Source organism: Mauremys reevesii, linkage group 3 (genome assembly GCF_016161935.1).
Source record: "Mauremys reevesii isolate NIE-2019 linkage group 3, ASM1616193v1, whole genome shotgun sequence".
NCBI classification, from domain to species: Eukaryota; Metazoa; Chordata; order Testudines; family Geoemydidae; genus Mauremys; species Mauremys reevesii.
Genome location: NC_052625.1, coordinates 76,898,681 through 76,915,116, shown reverse-complemented (window position 1 = coordinate 76,915,116; position 16,436 = coordinate 76,898,681). Strand labels below are relative to the sequence as shown.

The following is a 16,436-nucleotide window of genomic DNA, read 5'->3' as shown; positions in this document are numbered from 1 at the left end:
ATCCTCATGGAAAAATAAGACTTTTTGTATCATCATCACTCCATTTTAGGGTTAAAATATCAGAACCACTGACCTTGCTGGGAATGTGCATTTCTGATGTCAGGTTTGCCCCTACTCCTAATAATTTTAAAATAATTCTTACCTATTTTCCAGGGCACCAATGCTGACCCTCCCTCTCACGTGCATCCCTGCACAGAGCCCCACTGTGATGGTTCCTGCCCCTGACATGTCAGTTCCTTCCCTCTCTTACTTCCACTCTCTCTTTCTACACAGAGATCCTGTTCTGGCAGGAGATCTGAATGTGCAGCATGGTGAGGGGAGCACAAATGCTAATATACACCTGTCCCCATCCACACTTGCCTGCTGCCCCCACAGCAGTGCTGATTTCACTTAGCCCCTATATGGCTGGGCTCCTGGCTCTTCATGGCACTCCTCTTTGGTCAGCTGGGGATTTGAGGTCGCAACTATATATGGAGCTAAGGATGCACTGTTGTGTCTGTGCTGCAGCCTGGGCACAGGTAGCTCCCCAGAGCGCTGATGCCCAGTGGAGGGATGCTACAGTTAAGGGTTGGAGAACTTCACTGGAGCTGGCAGTACTGGAAGAATATGGGTGTTTTCACATAAGGAAGACAAGGTCCTTTATATGTAGGAGATGTTGCAGCGCAAGATGGAAGTTGTTGGCACCATTTTGGGGATACTTATTGGGTTGGTGCTTTCAGCGCCTTGCTTTCATGAACACTTGAGTCTGAGACTTGAGGTGAAAAGAAAATCAATCATTTAAAAATTGACAGAGCCACAGTTAAGATCCCTTTCCAGCTATGTTCCACCTTCAGGAAATATTGTCACAACTTAGAAATTGCATAGAATTTGAGTACCAATTTGTTCTTTTGAAAGCATTTTTGAATAGTCAACAATGCAATAATTTTATGATTGTTTCACATTTTATGTAACATACTGGGATTATGATTTTCAGAAACAAGTTAGGATTTTGGGTCCCTTGATTTTTTATTTTTTTTTGTGGGGAGGTGAGTCCAATTTGAATCCCACTGAATCCCCCATTCGCTCATAAGACCTAAACCACAATCATTGGATGTCATCAATGGACACCTGTCTCTCTCAGGCATTCTACCTAGTAACATACCAGATTTGGCTCAGGAGAGGACATCAGAAGACACACAATGCATTTGGTGGCTGTTTCGCTGACCAAAAGACAGTATGAGAACTAACCTAACAACTTGAATCCCCTTAAAGGGGCCTGAGTATCTGACACCTATCGGGTCCCTTTAATTTATCTCAAGTTGGGCACTCTCCAATCATCATGTTTTTGTGATCCAAGATCACTAGCCACTTTTGAAAATTTAGCTTTGAAAATTCATATTTATGGTAATGTAGTAAAGGGTCAGATGTGTATTATAAATTGTAAAGGAGTCTTTATTAGAAAGTTGCCTGTGCAATTCTGTTGCATAATGAGGCTCATTCTATTGAGGAGCTTATTAGAGGCTGGAAAGATTTTTGAAATCTTTGTTTTTAAAATGTTTACTTTTGTGCTTTTATGATGTGCTTGGAGCTAGTGATAAGCACTGTATAAAAGTTTAAGGGTGAGATTTTCAGAAACACCTAATAGACTTTCAGTGGGACTTGTACTCCTAAATCACTTAGGTGCTTTTGAAAATCCCACCTTCAATCAGTCAATCAAATGCATCCAGCTTCTGTGCTAGGCCACAGAAGTCTTGAAGATTGTTATTTGTGGTACAAGAGTTCGGATGCAGGTTGTTCTGAATTGGTCTTATAAAAAGTAGGTTACTTTAGTTCTGGCTGCCTGATTCCAACATGATCTGCAAATTCACTCTTACGTTTGAGCTTTCCTGAATAATGTCTGGGGCTCAATTCTGCAAGTTGCCAAGAGCTCTGACCTCTGAGACAATTAAGCATATGTTTAATTTTCAGCATGTTAATAGTTTGATTGAAATTAAGGGGACTTGTGTGCTTAACTTTAAGCTTTGTTTGTTGGAGTGTGCCAGAAAGTATACATACCACATGCTTTGCAATGATATGTATACAAAATGAATAAATGATTCTTGAAATTATATTTTTTAATATAATTTAAGCAAAGTATATTAAGCAAAGTATAATTACATGAGGTATTCCACTAAAATAATCAATTTATTTTTCTAAAGTACCATATATAAAGGAAAAATAGCAATTTCTCTTGGCCAGATTGAAATTTACTTCAGCTTCACTATGGAAATTTTCTGTTATGTTCCTGGAGTGAATGTTTTCTTGAATTTCTTCCAGTGAAAATAAGAACATAAGAATGGCTGTACTGAGTCAGACCAAAGGTCCACGTAGCCCAGTATCCTGTCTACCGACAGTGGCCAATGCCAGGTGCCCCAGAGGGAGTGAACCCAACAGGCAATGATCAATTGATCTCTCTCCTGCCGCTCATCTCCACCCTCTGACAAACAGAGGCTAGGGCCACCCTTCCTTACCCATCCTGGCTAATATCCATTAATGAACTTAACCTCCATGAATTTATCCAGTTCTCTTTTAACGTTGTTATAGTCCTAGCCTTCACAGCCTCCTCAGGCAAGGAGTTCCACAAGTTCGCTGTGTGAAGAAGAACATAGGACTTGAAGATGTGTATGGTTCTAAGCAGAACATCCATTTCTTCAGTGATACCTTTCAATGGAGAGTAGTTAGGCTACAAAATACCATTTCTAAGATCATAGGTGGTAATCTGTTAATATTCCCCTTATAAGCACCACTACATGAAATGATAGCATGAAACCATTTGGGACCATAATAAATACATTTCCAGTGATTCCCTGATGTATTCTCGCTCACCAAATTGAAACTTAAGCCATTTTCAGCACTTCTATCTGAATCCCAACTGCATTACAAATGAAATTTCAGAAGAAAGAAGCTATTTGAGGTCAATTATAATCGAGCGTGGACTCTTTGTTCTTCAAGTAAACCACTTAGAAAATATGTCAGGGGAATGTGATCATTGCTGCCTGGAAATCAGGCAAGTTTTCTAAAATAGAATTGTCTATCCTCTCTCATGTCAGATGGTTCGATTATAATAACAGTAACACTTAAAACACCACAACACCTTACTTGGCAAAACACTATCAGAAAAGAGAGTCTGGAATCAGAATAATTTGTCTAAACTTTAGAGTTTAAATAGAATGAGGATCAAGTTTTAGATCACCCCTTGTTTTGATTTTGCTTGTTGGGGGGAAAAGAGTATCTGTTGAGATTTTGCAGAGCCAAGATCACCCTGGCTTTGTTTAGTTCTACATTTCAGTCTCCTGATTAAGAATGACTTACACTTTGGGCAAAATTGTGCTTGCATATTTGCATGGTAGACAATAAACTTGTTCATGTGAATAAGATTAACAGAATTTGATCCTATCTCTCTTAATAAGAAACAGTATTTTTTGAAAATCTGTCTATATAAAATATTTTAAATTATTTTATTCTTATTCTGATTAGCAATAATTTGTAAATATCTATAAATCACAAGCTGATGCCATCATGATTTAGAAAGCTAGGAAACTTTAATGTTAGCTATCCCCAGATTTAAGATATCTATGTGAAGTAGGTCATTCTCAAATCTCTCACTTAGAATCCTAATTGGCCTTTGGGTTTTGAGCTGAAAATCAAATTAAAGATAAACCATTTAGATTCTTTCTTCTCAGTTTAAAAATGATATAAAAGTCATATTAAAACTTCCATATGTAATTTATATTCCCTCAGGCTTACTGGATGTAGTTTGAGGAGCCAAGTAGATATGAGACAGAATTTGGCTGGAATACAAGTAATCGAAATCTTTAAAACTGAAAAGAAGTTAATTTCACTTTCAGACAAATATTTATCTTTAAATAACAGACTTTGTGTGAGATGTGGAATGTATGGATCTCTGTCCCCTACAGCAATGGTTCTCAAGCTTATTTCATCGCGTTCACCTTCTTTGTGTCTGTAGTGGTTTACACCCAGGCCTGCTCCCTCGGGCTCCTGGCCAGCAGTCACCGCTCTCTGGCTGTCCAGCTCTGAAGGCAGAGGGGAGAGCGGCAGCTGCTGGCTGGGTGCCGAGCTCTGAAGGCAGGGCTGCTGCCAGCAGCAGCGGAGAAGTCAAAGTGGTAATACCATGCCATGCCATGCCACCCTTACTTCTCCACTGCTGCTAGTGGTGGTGCTGCCTTCAGAGTGGGGCGCCCGGCCAGCAGCCGCCACTCTCTGGCAACCTAACTCAGAATGTGCATAGTATGATTTTTTCCCTAAAGTTTGTCCCTCACTCCTAAATATATTCTGTGCCACCCCATTTAAGAACCTCTGTCCTACAGTGCTATAAGATGCATGCTTTATGATTTCACAGCCTTCTGCTAAGGAAAGTGACCAGCTAAAATGAAACACAGCATCTTATATCTGAACTGACCTTCAGCCCAGAAAAGCCCCAGAAAAACATAAAAAAAACCTTTTTATAAAGGACATGATCTGTACATATAGGGTAAAGCCAGCCTGGAAAACCCAATTATTAGTCTCCTGATCATACCTCTAAAACTTATAGAAAAGTGGAAAAACAGAAATTCTAACTTTCATGCTGTCTGAAGTGGTTCATGATCATGAGAGCCAGCCTCAGGGAGGACGGTCAAAATCACAGCAGACACCCCAAACTGGTTGTGCATTCTATAATTAGATTTCACCAACCCTGTAACAAATGTGAACTCCTGATCGCTGTAACAGTCCTACCGTAGAGTCACAGACTGTCCCCTTGGGCACACCAGCCCATCTTGTGACCCAGTATTTTAGAGCTTTATAGATATTTAAAAAACAAACAAACCTTAAATTCCATGTGTGGAGTGCAGATCATTGAGCGCTGGTGTCATGTTCTTATGATGACATACACTGCTTAATAAGCTAGCCTTCATATTCTGTCCCATCTTTAGTGTGAATATTGTCTTAAATGGAAATATTGTATACTAAAAACAATCCTGTTGTATCCAAAATAATGCTGCTAGCAAAATTCCATTGGATGGCAATTAGCCCTGGAAGAGGGTGTTTCTGCTAGGACTGTGGACTGGTGCTTAGAGTGCAAGACTGAGAGGCAGCAGTTTCTAGTGCCTTTACTCACTCTGCCAGTGATTTGCTTTGGATGATGGGAAGGTCATGTAACTGTTCTGTGCCTCAGTGTCCCCATGATAATACTTATTTACCTGCCATTTGGGAGTGTTGTGCAGCTTACTTCATTAATGTTTCTAAAACTTTTTCAGGTTCTTGAATGCTGTAGAATTGGAAACTGATTATGTAAGTCAAACATGTATGTAAAAAAAATATCTAGGCTAAAACTAGATAAAAATTAAACCAGGACTGAAGAAAACAGAAACCAGTACCGGGAAACCATTCCTTATTTTTGTTCTGACCTGGAGTTCTTTACTGAAGCAAAATTATAAAATAAGAATTTGTGAGAGTGACAAGGTGTTTGGGATTGGACCTTTTTAGCACTGAGACATCACAGAAGAAACAGAGTGGAAAATGCAAATATTCTGTCTCTTCAGTGCATAAATTAAAACAAGTGTAGTGTCTCACTCTAGAATAAACTCCAGCTGATATTAACCAATCCTTCTAAAAATTTAAAGAAACAGTAGCATACTGGATAAACGTGTAAAGTGCAAACTGAAAATGACTGAAAATCTGTTAATCTTCTAAATGATGGTTTCCAAGAAACAGCAGAGATGATTTTTTGAGTAAATAAGGGAGAAATCATTTTTAAAGACACACATGAAAAACAATTATTTTTATTCTAGGTGTCTCAAATTTCATACACTAGGGATTACTGTATCTGACTGAAATTATCTGCTAGTCTTCAGGCTTCTTTTTCCACTTCATGTTGACCCACTAAGATAGAATCTCCTGCCAGCATTTATAATTAAAACCCTCCACATCCCACTGTTGCTTGTGTGGATGAAGAGATCATGTAAAAGAAGAAACATCTTTGATTTCAAATCTGTGTGATGTTTTGTTTCCATTGTTTCTGTTAGAGGAACTCATAGCAGTAAACACATTTTACTTGACTGGATCACTGTTAGGCAGCTCCAAGGAGAGAGGAACAGACCCAGTTGATTTACCAATAAACAAATAGGTAATAGTAATACTGGATCTCATGACGTGTGAAGTACTGTTGGATTACTGTTCATGATGTTAAATGTACACTATAGTGAGGCAGTGAGATGTGTCCGAATTAATACTGTGTTGGAATGTACTGATTTATGTGCTTTGAAATTTCCAGGCTTAATAGTGCACTGACTAGGACTCCATTCTAAGAGGAGTGGTTGCTCTTGGCCCTAAGATTTACCCTCCTCTATTCAGTGAGCTTGGCTGTCTGTTCAGAAGTACTATGGACTTGATCCAGTTCTCACTGAAGTCCGTGAAAATCCCAGTGACAATTAGCAGCTCACATTTTATTGTGGAATAAAACTAATCTGGGCTTTCAATATCAAATGAGTTGAAATTGGTTGTTGCGCCATGGATTGCTACAGACAGAGCAGCCCTAGCTCATTGAGGATAAATGGGTGGAGCTGGGAGTCTGTGGAAGCAAAAAAACCTTTTTATTAAAAAATCATGAATAAAAGGTATCCATAATCATTTATTTGCAATTGTTTTATCTTTCTACTAGCATTTATTTTTCATAGTAGGATGATACATTGCACTACCTACACATCTTCCCCCAATACAACTAATGTAAAGTGTTCTATTTTAAAATTAAAACTGTAGCATTCTCTAAAAGCAATAAACCACACCAGGAGTTAGATACTGATGGATTTCTTGGAGGTTTTGGGACTTCCATTTTATATGTCACAAAGAAGCATGTATCAATAGCCTACCAACACATGCCTGTTGTGGCTTATTCCTACAGTAAAGCTATTAATAGCATTAAGTTATTAAGCTTTGACCATACAAACATTCTAGAGAAGTTATTGCAACTCCTCTAGAGGGGAACTTTATTGTATTTTTATAGAGAGCATAGATTTCTTTATCATAATGGATTCCTGAATTATGCTTATATTATTCCATATTTGTTTCATACATGAAGAAATTGGTTAGCTAATGCAAGTGGGTTCATTTTAAGGTCACTTGAAATATACTAATTACTATTAATTCTTTCCATGCCTGCTGTATTTAAATTTTTCCTCTTTTCGTTTTATTTTCAGAAACACTAATTACTTTGCATAAGGTGGCATTCCGTAAATCCTATAATGATTTGTTCTCTTTAGATATTTGCTATTTTTTGTTTTGTTAGGTAGTTTAGAGTATTTTTTAGATTCCTTGAGTCCCTGCAAACAGCTTATTGCACGCCAGACTATGTTCTGTTGTTTCTTGAATTGTCCACCAAAGCATTTATTTTTCTCATTAAAAGATGTCAGCATGTTGTATTCAATTTGTTTTGCACTCTCCATCCTTACTGGAGGGTTGGTGTAATAGCCTTGCTTTAAATTGCTTCTTTTCTCTCATCTGGATGTTCTGTTCCTCACAACAGCAACAAAATTCACATCAATAAATCAGAGTAAACCTTTTGTCACTTGAAGAATACTTCTTTTGTGTGTCCAGATTGTGTTTTTATTGTGAGTAAGTTGGAACTCAATAATAAAAACATGTTCATAAAGTCACAGCTCTCTACACCCCTCTGGCAAACGCTAGCGAGCTTGCTGAGTTTTGACAGAAACTTATTCTAGATTTTATATGCTGAGAACAGTTGTTCAGTTGCTCCCTCATGCTGTAGTCTTCAATGTCAGGGTCACATGCTATAATTTCTTCTTTAGTCAGGGCCTGATCCTAGGCCCACTGCAGTCAGTGTTAAAAATCTCATTCACTTGCATGGGATTTGTTTCAGGACCTCAGCGTGCATGACAGATGAAGTGTAATGAATACGTCAGATGAACAGTATTTATTTTTATCCTTATTCCTTAGTAAGTGTCCTCTAACTCATTCACTACACACTGTCTATCATGTGCACTGAGGACCCCAACCTTTGTGGGGTTAGGAGTTCTGATTGATGGGAGTGATGTTATTTTTGCTATTCTTCATCCTAGCTGCTGAGAAGAGTGAGAGTGTATCTCTGCCCTTTTAGCTGCAGGGAGGAGTGGTGGCAGGCATTTCCCCTTCTTCCTTACACATAGCGAATGCGAATATGCTTCATTTCTAGTTTCTGGGAGGTCAGCAAATATGTCCTCCATTCCTATCTGCAAGAAGATGGGGGATTTCTGTCATTTTTCTCTCTGATGCTTGGTGTAATAGATGCTCCGGGTTCTGAGGTAGTAGTTGATGGTTTATTCCTCCCTTCACTCCATGTACTAACAGGAAAGATCTGACATCTCTAATGCAGCTGAGTGTTGCAGAGAAGTACTGGCTGATGCTTCCTTCCATAGAAGAGAGGGAATAGATGCTGTGGTGTTACCACTGCCCTCTTACAGGAAAAGAGCAAGGCATGGAGCATGTATCTCACCCAGAGAGTCAGGATGTGTTCTTGGAGACAAGGGGTGTGGGAGAGGCAGAAGGTCGCAAGAGACATGACAGGACTAACACTGCACCTTGTGTAACTGCTAGGTCAAAACTGCTTCTCAGCCCTCCTTTTCTTTGCTGTGACTTGTTTCTTCTGGTGGCAGCAACAGCAGCGGTTGGTAGCAATTAACTGCATGTGTGATGCTTGTGGCTGCCAAATTTGGAGGCCTCCTGAAGCAATGGTGCCTGGACCCAGTACACATGGGATCTTGTCTTACTGCACCATTGTAGGGAACCGATTTAAGTCTAATGATTCGTAATGGCAATGACTGCTGGTTTATTGGGATGATAATTACATTTAATTGGGAGGCTGCAGGTGATTTAGTGGTTCTTAGTTCTTTGTGTGTCTCAATTTCATGCTGATTCTATTTGTTTGCTCCTTAAACAGCAGCAGCTTTCAGTCCCTGCTTAGCTGTGATATACACAGAGAGTTTGAAGTGCTTCAGGATGTTTTGCTCTGGCTGTGAGAATGTTCCCTCCAAAACAGTGACATACACTGGGTCACTGTGTTAGGAATCCCACCTCTGCCTCTCCTGCAGCATTGGGCAGGATTCAAAGTTCCAGTTTTAGTGCATTGTTAGTGTGACTGAAATACATATATATTTTTTACATATTTCAGACAATATTATCCTGAGGGGAAATATAAACACACACAGAGAGAGTGTGTGTGTGTTATGTATGTAGTACATACGTAGGGTGAAATCTTGGCCCTTTTGAAGTTGGTGGGAGTTTTGCCATTGACTTCAGTGGGGCCAGGATTTCTCTCATATTTTAAGCTTGTGAACAATAATTATCAAATATATCTGCAGAGATCAAAGTGAATTGCAATATACTACTGTTCTGTTAACCTTTCCCCTAAATCCACTTGTCTGCTAAGCCTGCCAGTAACAATATCAACATAATATTCTTTTATTTTATTTGTTCACTGTATACTGTTGAAGGCAGCAATATTAAAACTTTGTCTATTACTGGGCAAGTGCAGTGAAGCCCATTTGTAGTAATCTATATAATACGATTACTGGGATGTCACTCTGTCACTCTGAAGCCTAAATTGTCCAAGTCAGTGTGAAGTGATGGAAGCTGCTACAAGCATGGTTGAGAGCTCTTTTGTTCAGAATATTAACTGGTTGAATCAGAGCTGGCTTTCAGTCTGTTACCGTCCAATTTTTTTAATTTCTCAGTCACTTTGACTTTACGAATTACTGTACACCACACAGGTATAAAGTATTTATCTGTGCCATGCCGAGAGTTCTAGACCTTTGTGATATTGGAAGTAGATCAACCAATTATCACCCTTACTTAACAGCTGACGTGCATGCAGCAATTTTATTGGTTGTATGAGGGTGACTGGACAGATAGTGGATTACCCATCTCCTGTTATGGTCAATGGGCCTGAAGCCAGCAAGTGCCCACTGTTTCCCTACAGTCTATCCGCATGTGGAAATGAGGCTGCCCTTAATGAGGTAGGGTGCCTCCTCCCACTGTTTTCAATGGGACTGAAGCCATCCCCACACACACAATGGCTGCCACACTATCATTGATGTACTACAGAGGGAAAGTGAGGAGCAGTAGAGACTCTGTGAAAGGTGAATGGGGATAATGAGGGGGAGTGGGATGCTGGGGAGGACCAGGAGGCTGCTGATGTTGCAGGGGAATGGGGTGCTGTTATTTGGGGGCAGGAGAGGGACAGAGGATAATGGAGGGGATGGGAGATGGAGAGGGTAGAACAGCAGCTCCCCCAGCCTGGGGGTAGTGGTGGGTAAGGGGAGTCCCCTCCAAGCAGCCAGGGGAAGGCAGTGTTGCCAGCTCTCACAAACTGATCACAAATCACAGGATTTTAGTGATGACTCAAAAAGCTTCTCTGTTTCTACAGTCTTCAGAAGGGGCCATGTTGGCAGAACTCTGTGCTAGAGCCCTGGGGCTGAGGATACAGACCTGCCCTGTCACTGAGTCCTGCCTTCATGCAATACCCCATAGGAGAGAGAGGGTCCGGGGCAGTGGGCGGGGGGAGGGGGAATTTGGGTAGTTGTGATACTGGGACCTGGGCAGAGGAGAAACCCCAGAGCAGCTGGAGAGTGGGGGAGTCAGGGAAATGGTGCTTCAGGTCCAAACAACTTTAAGGGAGGTTGGTATGTTTGAGTTAGGTGAAGTGAACCAAAGTTGTCACATGCACATTATCAAATTGCAATTTTTACATATTTTGCATTCATATGCTTGTTGCCTAATATTTTTGTCCAGCAGTCACTTCCGCATCACATGACTCTACAGATTTCACTGGGGCAATAGTACAGGCTTTCAGCTAGTGATATTATATAATCAATACATGATTACTATTTTTTACTTTCTCAGGAATTCTGGAGGTTTTGCACTGTGTGTTGGTGGAAAGTCCAGAAGCTCTAAACATTATTAAGGAAGGACATATTAAATCGATTATCTGTCTTTTGGACAAACATGGAAGAAACCATAAGGTGCGCAAGATACTTCTATGAATAGCTGAACTGCAGTGAATAAGAAAAGCATGTTATCTGTAAAAGTGAAATTCCAAATGGTTTAATGTATAAAATGTGTATCTCATTCAAAGGGATGGGGTATCAATACAGTTCCTTTCAGTAGTCCATGCTGATGATTAATGTTCTAATATGAAAATAAAATTACAGTGAAAAGAACTTAATAATTACAATGAAAAGAACTTAATTTCTTTTATAGGTTTTAGATGTCTTGTGCTCTCTCTGTGTATGCCATGGAGTAGCTGTGCGGTCTAATCAACATCTAATCTGTGACAATCTCCTACCAGGAAGAGATCTCCTCCTACAGACACGCCTTGTGAATCATGTGAGCAGGTAAATGAAAAATATTTACTTAAATATAGATCAGCAAAGCAAAAGGAATTTGAGTTCTTGTGCTAAGACTCTTCCGCAGTCATTAAGAGAAAAATCTATTTATCCGCCCCACAGGAATCCTCTGTGAATTTTTCTGAAGACAACACATTAACTGGCATATTATGGCTTTGATAAATTATATCCATAAGAATCAGAACAGGGACGATAGCCAGCCGTCTTAAGTAAAAACAACCCTAAAGTTAATGCTGGGGCAGTGTTAGCTTGAGAATAAGGGTGCTCTAAATGGATCCCTGATACACCCCCATTCCTGCACTGAGCATATGCTTGTGCAGGAGAGAATTTGGCCTTTCAAGTGAAGGGTCCTATACCCAGCAAGTAAGTTATTTAATCATTGACTGGGAGGAAAAATGTAAATATAAAAATGTGAATGATGATAACGTGATAACAGACTTTTTAAAAAAGACTTTTAAATTCAAGATTAGATGCCTTCCTTAAAAAACAAAACAAAACAAAAAAACCCCATCACCACAGGCTTTAGCTCAAACAGAATTTATGGACATGATATGAAATTATTGGGTCAAGTTCTATGGCCTGTGTTACACAGGAGGTCAGACTAGATGATCATAAGAGTCCCTTCTGGCCTTAAAATCTATGAATGAACTTCTGAACAACCATAATATTTTGTTCAGAGTTACAAACAACCACTATTCCCAAGATTCTACTGTACTTAAAAGTGCAAAGTATTATTACAGGTATATGATTAGTTGTGCTGGTTTAATTGCTGGAAATTACAATTTTGATTGAACTGTACGGGAAGCTTTTCCACCAGAAATTTTGAGGAACTTTAATTTTGTTCCTCACTTTTAATGAAACAAGACATACAATAAGTGGTAAACACAAACTGAGAAAAAGAAGTCTAACTACTGTAACATGTTCTTCTGATCTGTTTTTATGGCTAGCCATTTTTCCCCTTTGTTTTAAGCATGAGACCCAATATCTTCCTTGGGATCAGCGAAGGCTCCGCCCAATACAGAAAATGGTACTATGAGCTTATGGTGGACTACGTGGAGCCCTTTGTGACAGCAGAAGCAACTCATCTTCGAGTGGGCTGGGCTTCAACAGAGGGCTATTCACCCTACCCTGGGGGAGGTGAAGAATGGGGTGGAAATGGTGTTGGCGATGACCTGTATTCTTATGGATTTGATGGTCTTCATCTGTGGTCAGGTAAAGCATTTTTAATTTCTCAATAAAGGGATGTGGAACAGCCATTTCCAGGAAGTCTGTGGTATCTAGCAGCATCAAAATAAATCATGTATGTAGATGAATGCTAGGAGGGGATTCCATTTGGGGTAAAATGCAGAATCAGATTTCCACCCTGGGTTTTTTTAAGTTGATTACTCTAATCTAAAAGATGTTTTTATTCAAAACAATGTAATTTATAGATGGAATTTGGTTCCACCTGAGGCTTTTTTTTTTAAACAGTGCACTCCAAAGCTTTGCTTTAAAACTTCAAAGGTACAGAAAATGAAGTCTGACAAGCATTCTCGCAGTGGTAGACTGAATTTCTAATCCCTCTGTGATATTATAAGACCAACATGAGAGATTTAGGTCATATAGATTTTTGGAGGGTTTCTTTGAGATACTGATTTTAGTTAAAGCTAGACAATGGGAACTTATGTAAGCATACTGGCCTATCCAATCTCTGTATGTGATGCATATTGAATTTGTTTGAATATGTAGTAAGAAAACTTTTGTATCATATATTTTAAAAGTACTTTTCTGTGTAAAAAGGAAAGGAGCAGCTGTACCACGTCCAACCCTGTCTTCCGGCGGGGCTGCTGTACAGACGGAGGAGAGCCTGCGTGAGAGGGTTGGGGGCGGTACAGTTGTGCCGGAGGAGCTGCCGGCATGGGGCTGCCCAGTGGCACCATTTTCTGCTCCTTTCCCCACTGTAGTTCCCAGGAAAGCCCTGCGATTCAGGGCCCTTCCACAGAGCTGCATCTCCTCCAGCTTTTCTTTACAGCAGGAGCCCTGGTGGAGGACAGGGATGGGGGGTGATACAGCCACCAGAGGAGCTGCCAGCCTTCTGCTCCTTTCCCCGCTACAGTTCCCGGGAGAGCCTTGAACCACAGGGCTCTCTCAGGAACTGCAGCGGGGAAAGGAGCAGAAAGTGGGGCCAGCAGCTGTACTGCCCCCAGTCCTGCCCCCAGCCCTATATTCTGGCACAGCTGCTGTACAGACGGAGGAGACCCTGCGTGGAAGGGTTGGGGTGGTACAGCCACACTGGAGGAGCTGCGGGCCTGGGGCCGCCCAGCAGTCCCACATTCTGCTCCTTTCGACGCTGTGGTTCTGAAGTCTCCAGTGGGAGGGAGGAGGACAGAGCTCCACCTATCCCCAGGGTAAGGGAGGGTGGATCGTGGGGGCATCAGGCTGGGAGTGGGGCCGGGAGGAGTCACATGCAGGGTCATGTGGAGAGGTCATGTGCCTCCGGTTATCTGCTCCCTCCCCCCACTGGTACGCAATGGATTACACTTGCACCTCTGATGAGAACTGTATGTAGTATTCTAATATCAGTTTTACCAATGAAGCATACTGAGATCAAATCACCTTTCTGCTATTACTTACTACTCAGTTTATGTCACTAAGGGTCACATTAGCCCTTTTTGACACCCTACGTGGGTGATATAGTTTAGCTGTAGGTGTTCTGTACTTAATGTGTACTCTGATTTGCCCCACATATTCCAAAAATTATAGGTCTTATTTTTAGAATCCATTTCCAGAGGTTTTTCGCTTGCATATTTCTTCCTATATCTCACATTATAGATAAACGAAATGCCAGAAGTGTGTTATTTCTTACTTCCAATTTCTTCTGTTGATGACTTTTTTCTTGGGGATTAGGAATTTCATATGTACTACAATGAGATGTGTTATTTAAATTGGTTTTGGGGGGGAAGAATGATACATTCCAGGGTTAATTGAAGTCAGAGCAAAGTAACAGACACATATATGGTGAAAAAGTATTTACTAATCTTTATTATTTTTTGTTTTAGAGCTTGATTATGCAATCTTTTATTTACGCTGAGTAGTACAATACTCCACAAAGTAAAAACACTCTGGCCCTTAATAATGATAATTCCTGATTTTACATCTTCAAATCACTTTACAAAAAACAAATTTATGTTTATCTTGGATGATGAGACATACTATAGATTAGCATTTTGATATATTTTACTCCACGCTCTGTCATGGGCTCATTGATAATAGAAGAGAAGATTTTTTTTTTTTTTTTTTAGGATTAAGGTATTCAGCACTCTTCATATTTTGTTTAGAATTTGATAACTGAAACAAAAGTCAAAATAATATACATTTCTAACGCAAGCGTGTGACGTGCATTGTTGCATCTTCAATGAATGTTCTGGGGAGTTGTGTTCATTCAGTGTATACATTAAACAATATTTACATAGAATATAAAGGGAAGGAATTTTTGATGCAAGCTCCTATTGTTGTGATTGTGGTATTTGGATGCTCAATAGTGAGATGAAGGACTTTTATTTCCAAACTGGCAACAAGCACTAAAAGTCAGAAATACTGATCTTTTGTTGGTCAGTGGCTCAGAAGCATCCTTAGAGAGCCTGGGTAAGACCCTGGCCAGCTAATGTAGGCATTTTTTTAGAAGGTGTAATTTTTTCTCCTTCAGGTTTTAACCCACTTTTTGCTATTTGGAATTGTAGTGTAAATGGGAGTAAAATTTCAGTTTTATGAGGTTTTTTGAGCCTTAAAATGGGACCATTATTTATTTCCAGATGCATTAAGCACAATAACTAAAATAGTTTTTGCAGATGCCATTGGGTGCATATCTGCACTTTATTACAAGCTTACTATTAATTCTTTGATAATCTAGTATTGATGTATCTGAATCCAGGCACATGTACTCCATCTGTTTACCTCATTATTATTTTTTTTAAGTAAATTTTTCAGGTTTTAGTGAAACCTTTTCTATGTGACTCTCTCAAGTTGTTTGAAATGTATTTCCTTTTTTCTATAGGCTGTATTGCACGGACAGTCAATTCTCCCAATCCGCATTTGTTAAGAACGGATGATGTCATCAGCTGCTGTTTGGATCTAAGTGCCCCAAGCATCTCATTCCGGATAAATGGTCAACCAGTTCAAGGGATGTTTGAGAATTTCAACATAGATGGCCTCTTCTTTCCAGTCGTCAGCTTCTCTGCAGGAATAAAGTTAGCATTGATTGTAGTTTTTCCTGTTTTCAGTGAACATGTCCAATTATTTCTCTGCTACCATCCCCCTCATTTCCCTTTCTGACATCTGCCTTCTTGGCACATTGCCTGTTCCATAAGGTGGAGTGAGGTAAGAGCTGAAAGGAGTCCTGAAGGGATAGTGCACCTGGCATTTGTCAGCATGCAAACATGTTCAGGTAGTTCACTAATATACTCCACTTAGGATTTAAAAACATTTTCTGTCTCCTTCTTGTTCTTCAACACAACACACATTGCTAGCATTCACTGCCAGGCCAGCCTTTAAGCCAAACTAAAAGAAAAACATCAATTTATGTACATGAATTTTTCGGATTTCTGCAATGCAAAATAATGTACTTTCCATAATGCGCCTGTGGCAGTGTAGTCTCTGTTAGTTGAAGATACACAAGCACAATTGGTCAATTCTGTCTGCCAATTGGATGCACTCTGGGATTTTTTGCTAATGCTAAACTCTCATAGCATTGTCTACCAGTAAAATGTTCTAACTAAAACTAAAACCTGGCTCTTTTGGGACCTGAAAAAGAGCTCTGTGTAAGCTCAAAAGCTTGTGTGTCTCCAACTGAAGTTGGTCTGATAAAAAGATATTACCTCATGTACCTTGTCTTTCCAGTAAAATGTTCTAGCATCTGTAATCTGGCCTCAGTTATACATGCTCATGTCACTTCCTGGCTGTACTACAGCAATGCTATCTTCCTGCATATGCAGCTGTGGGCCCCAAGGAACATCAACTAGCACAAAATGCAGTAGCTTGTCTCTTCAG

General features: G+C 39.9%; 1 protein-coding gene across 1 annotated transcript in view; it reads left to right on the top strand.

Moving 5' to 3' along the window:
* RYR2 (ryanodine receptor 2) overlaps positions 1-16,436 on the top strand; it is a 697,632-nt gene that overhangs the window by 339,266 nt on the left and 341,930 nt on the right. The window contains exons 18-21 of the mRNA XM_039529228.1: positions 10,909-11,027; positions 11,266-11,399; positions 12,382-12,623; positions 15,445-15,637. Of these exons, the coding sequence (XP_039385162.1) occupies positions 10,909-11,027; positions 11,266-11,399; positions 12,382-12,623; positions 15,445-15,637 (688 nt within the window). The remainder of the gene's footprint in view (positions 1-10,908; positions 11,028-11,265; positions 11,400-12,381; positions 12,624-15,444; positions 15,638-16,436) is intronic.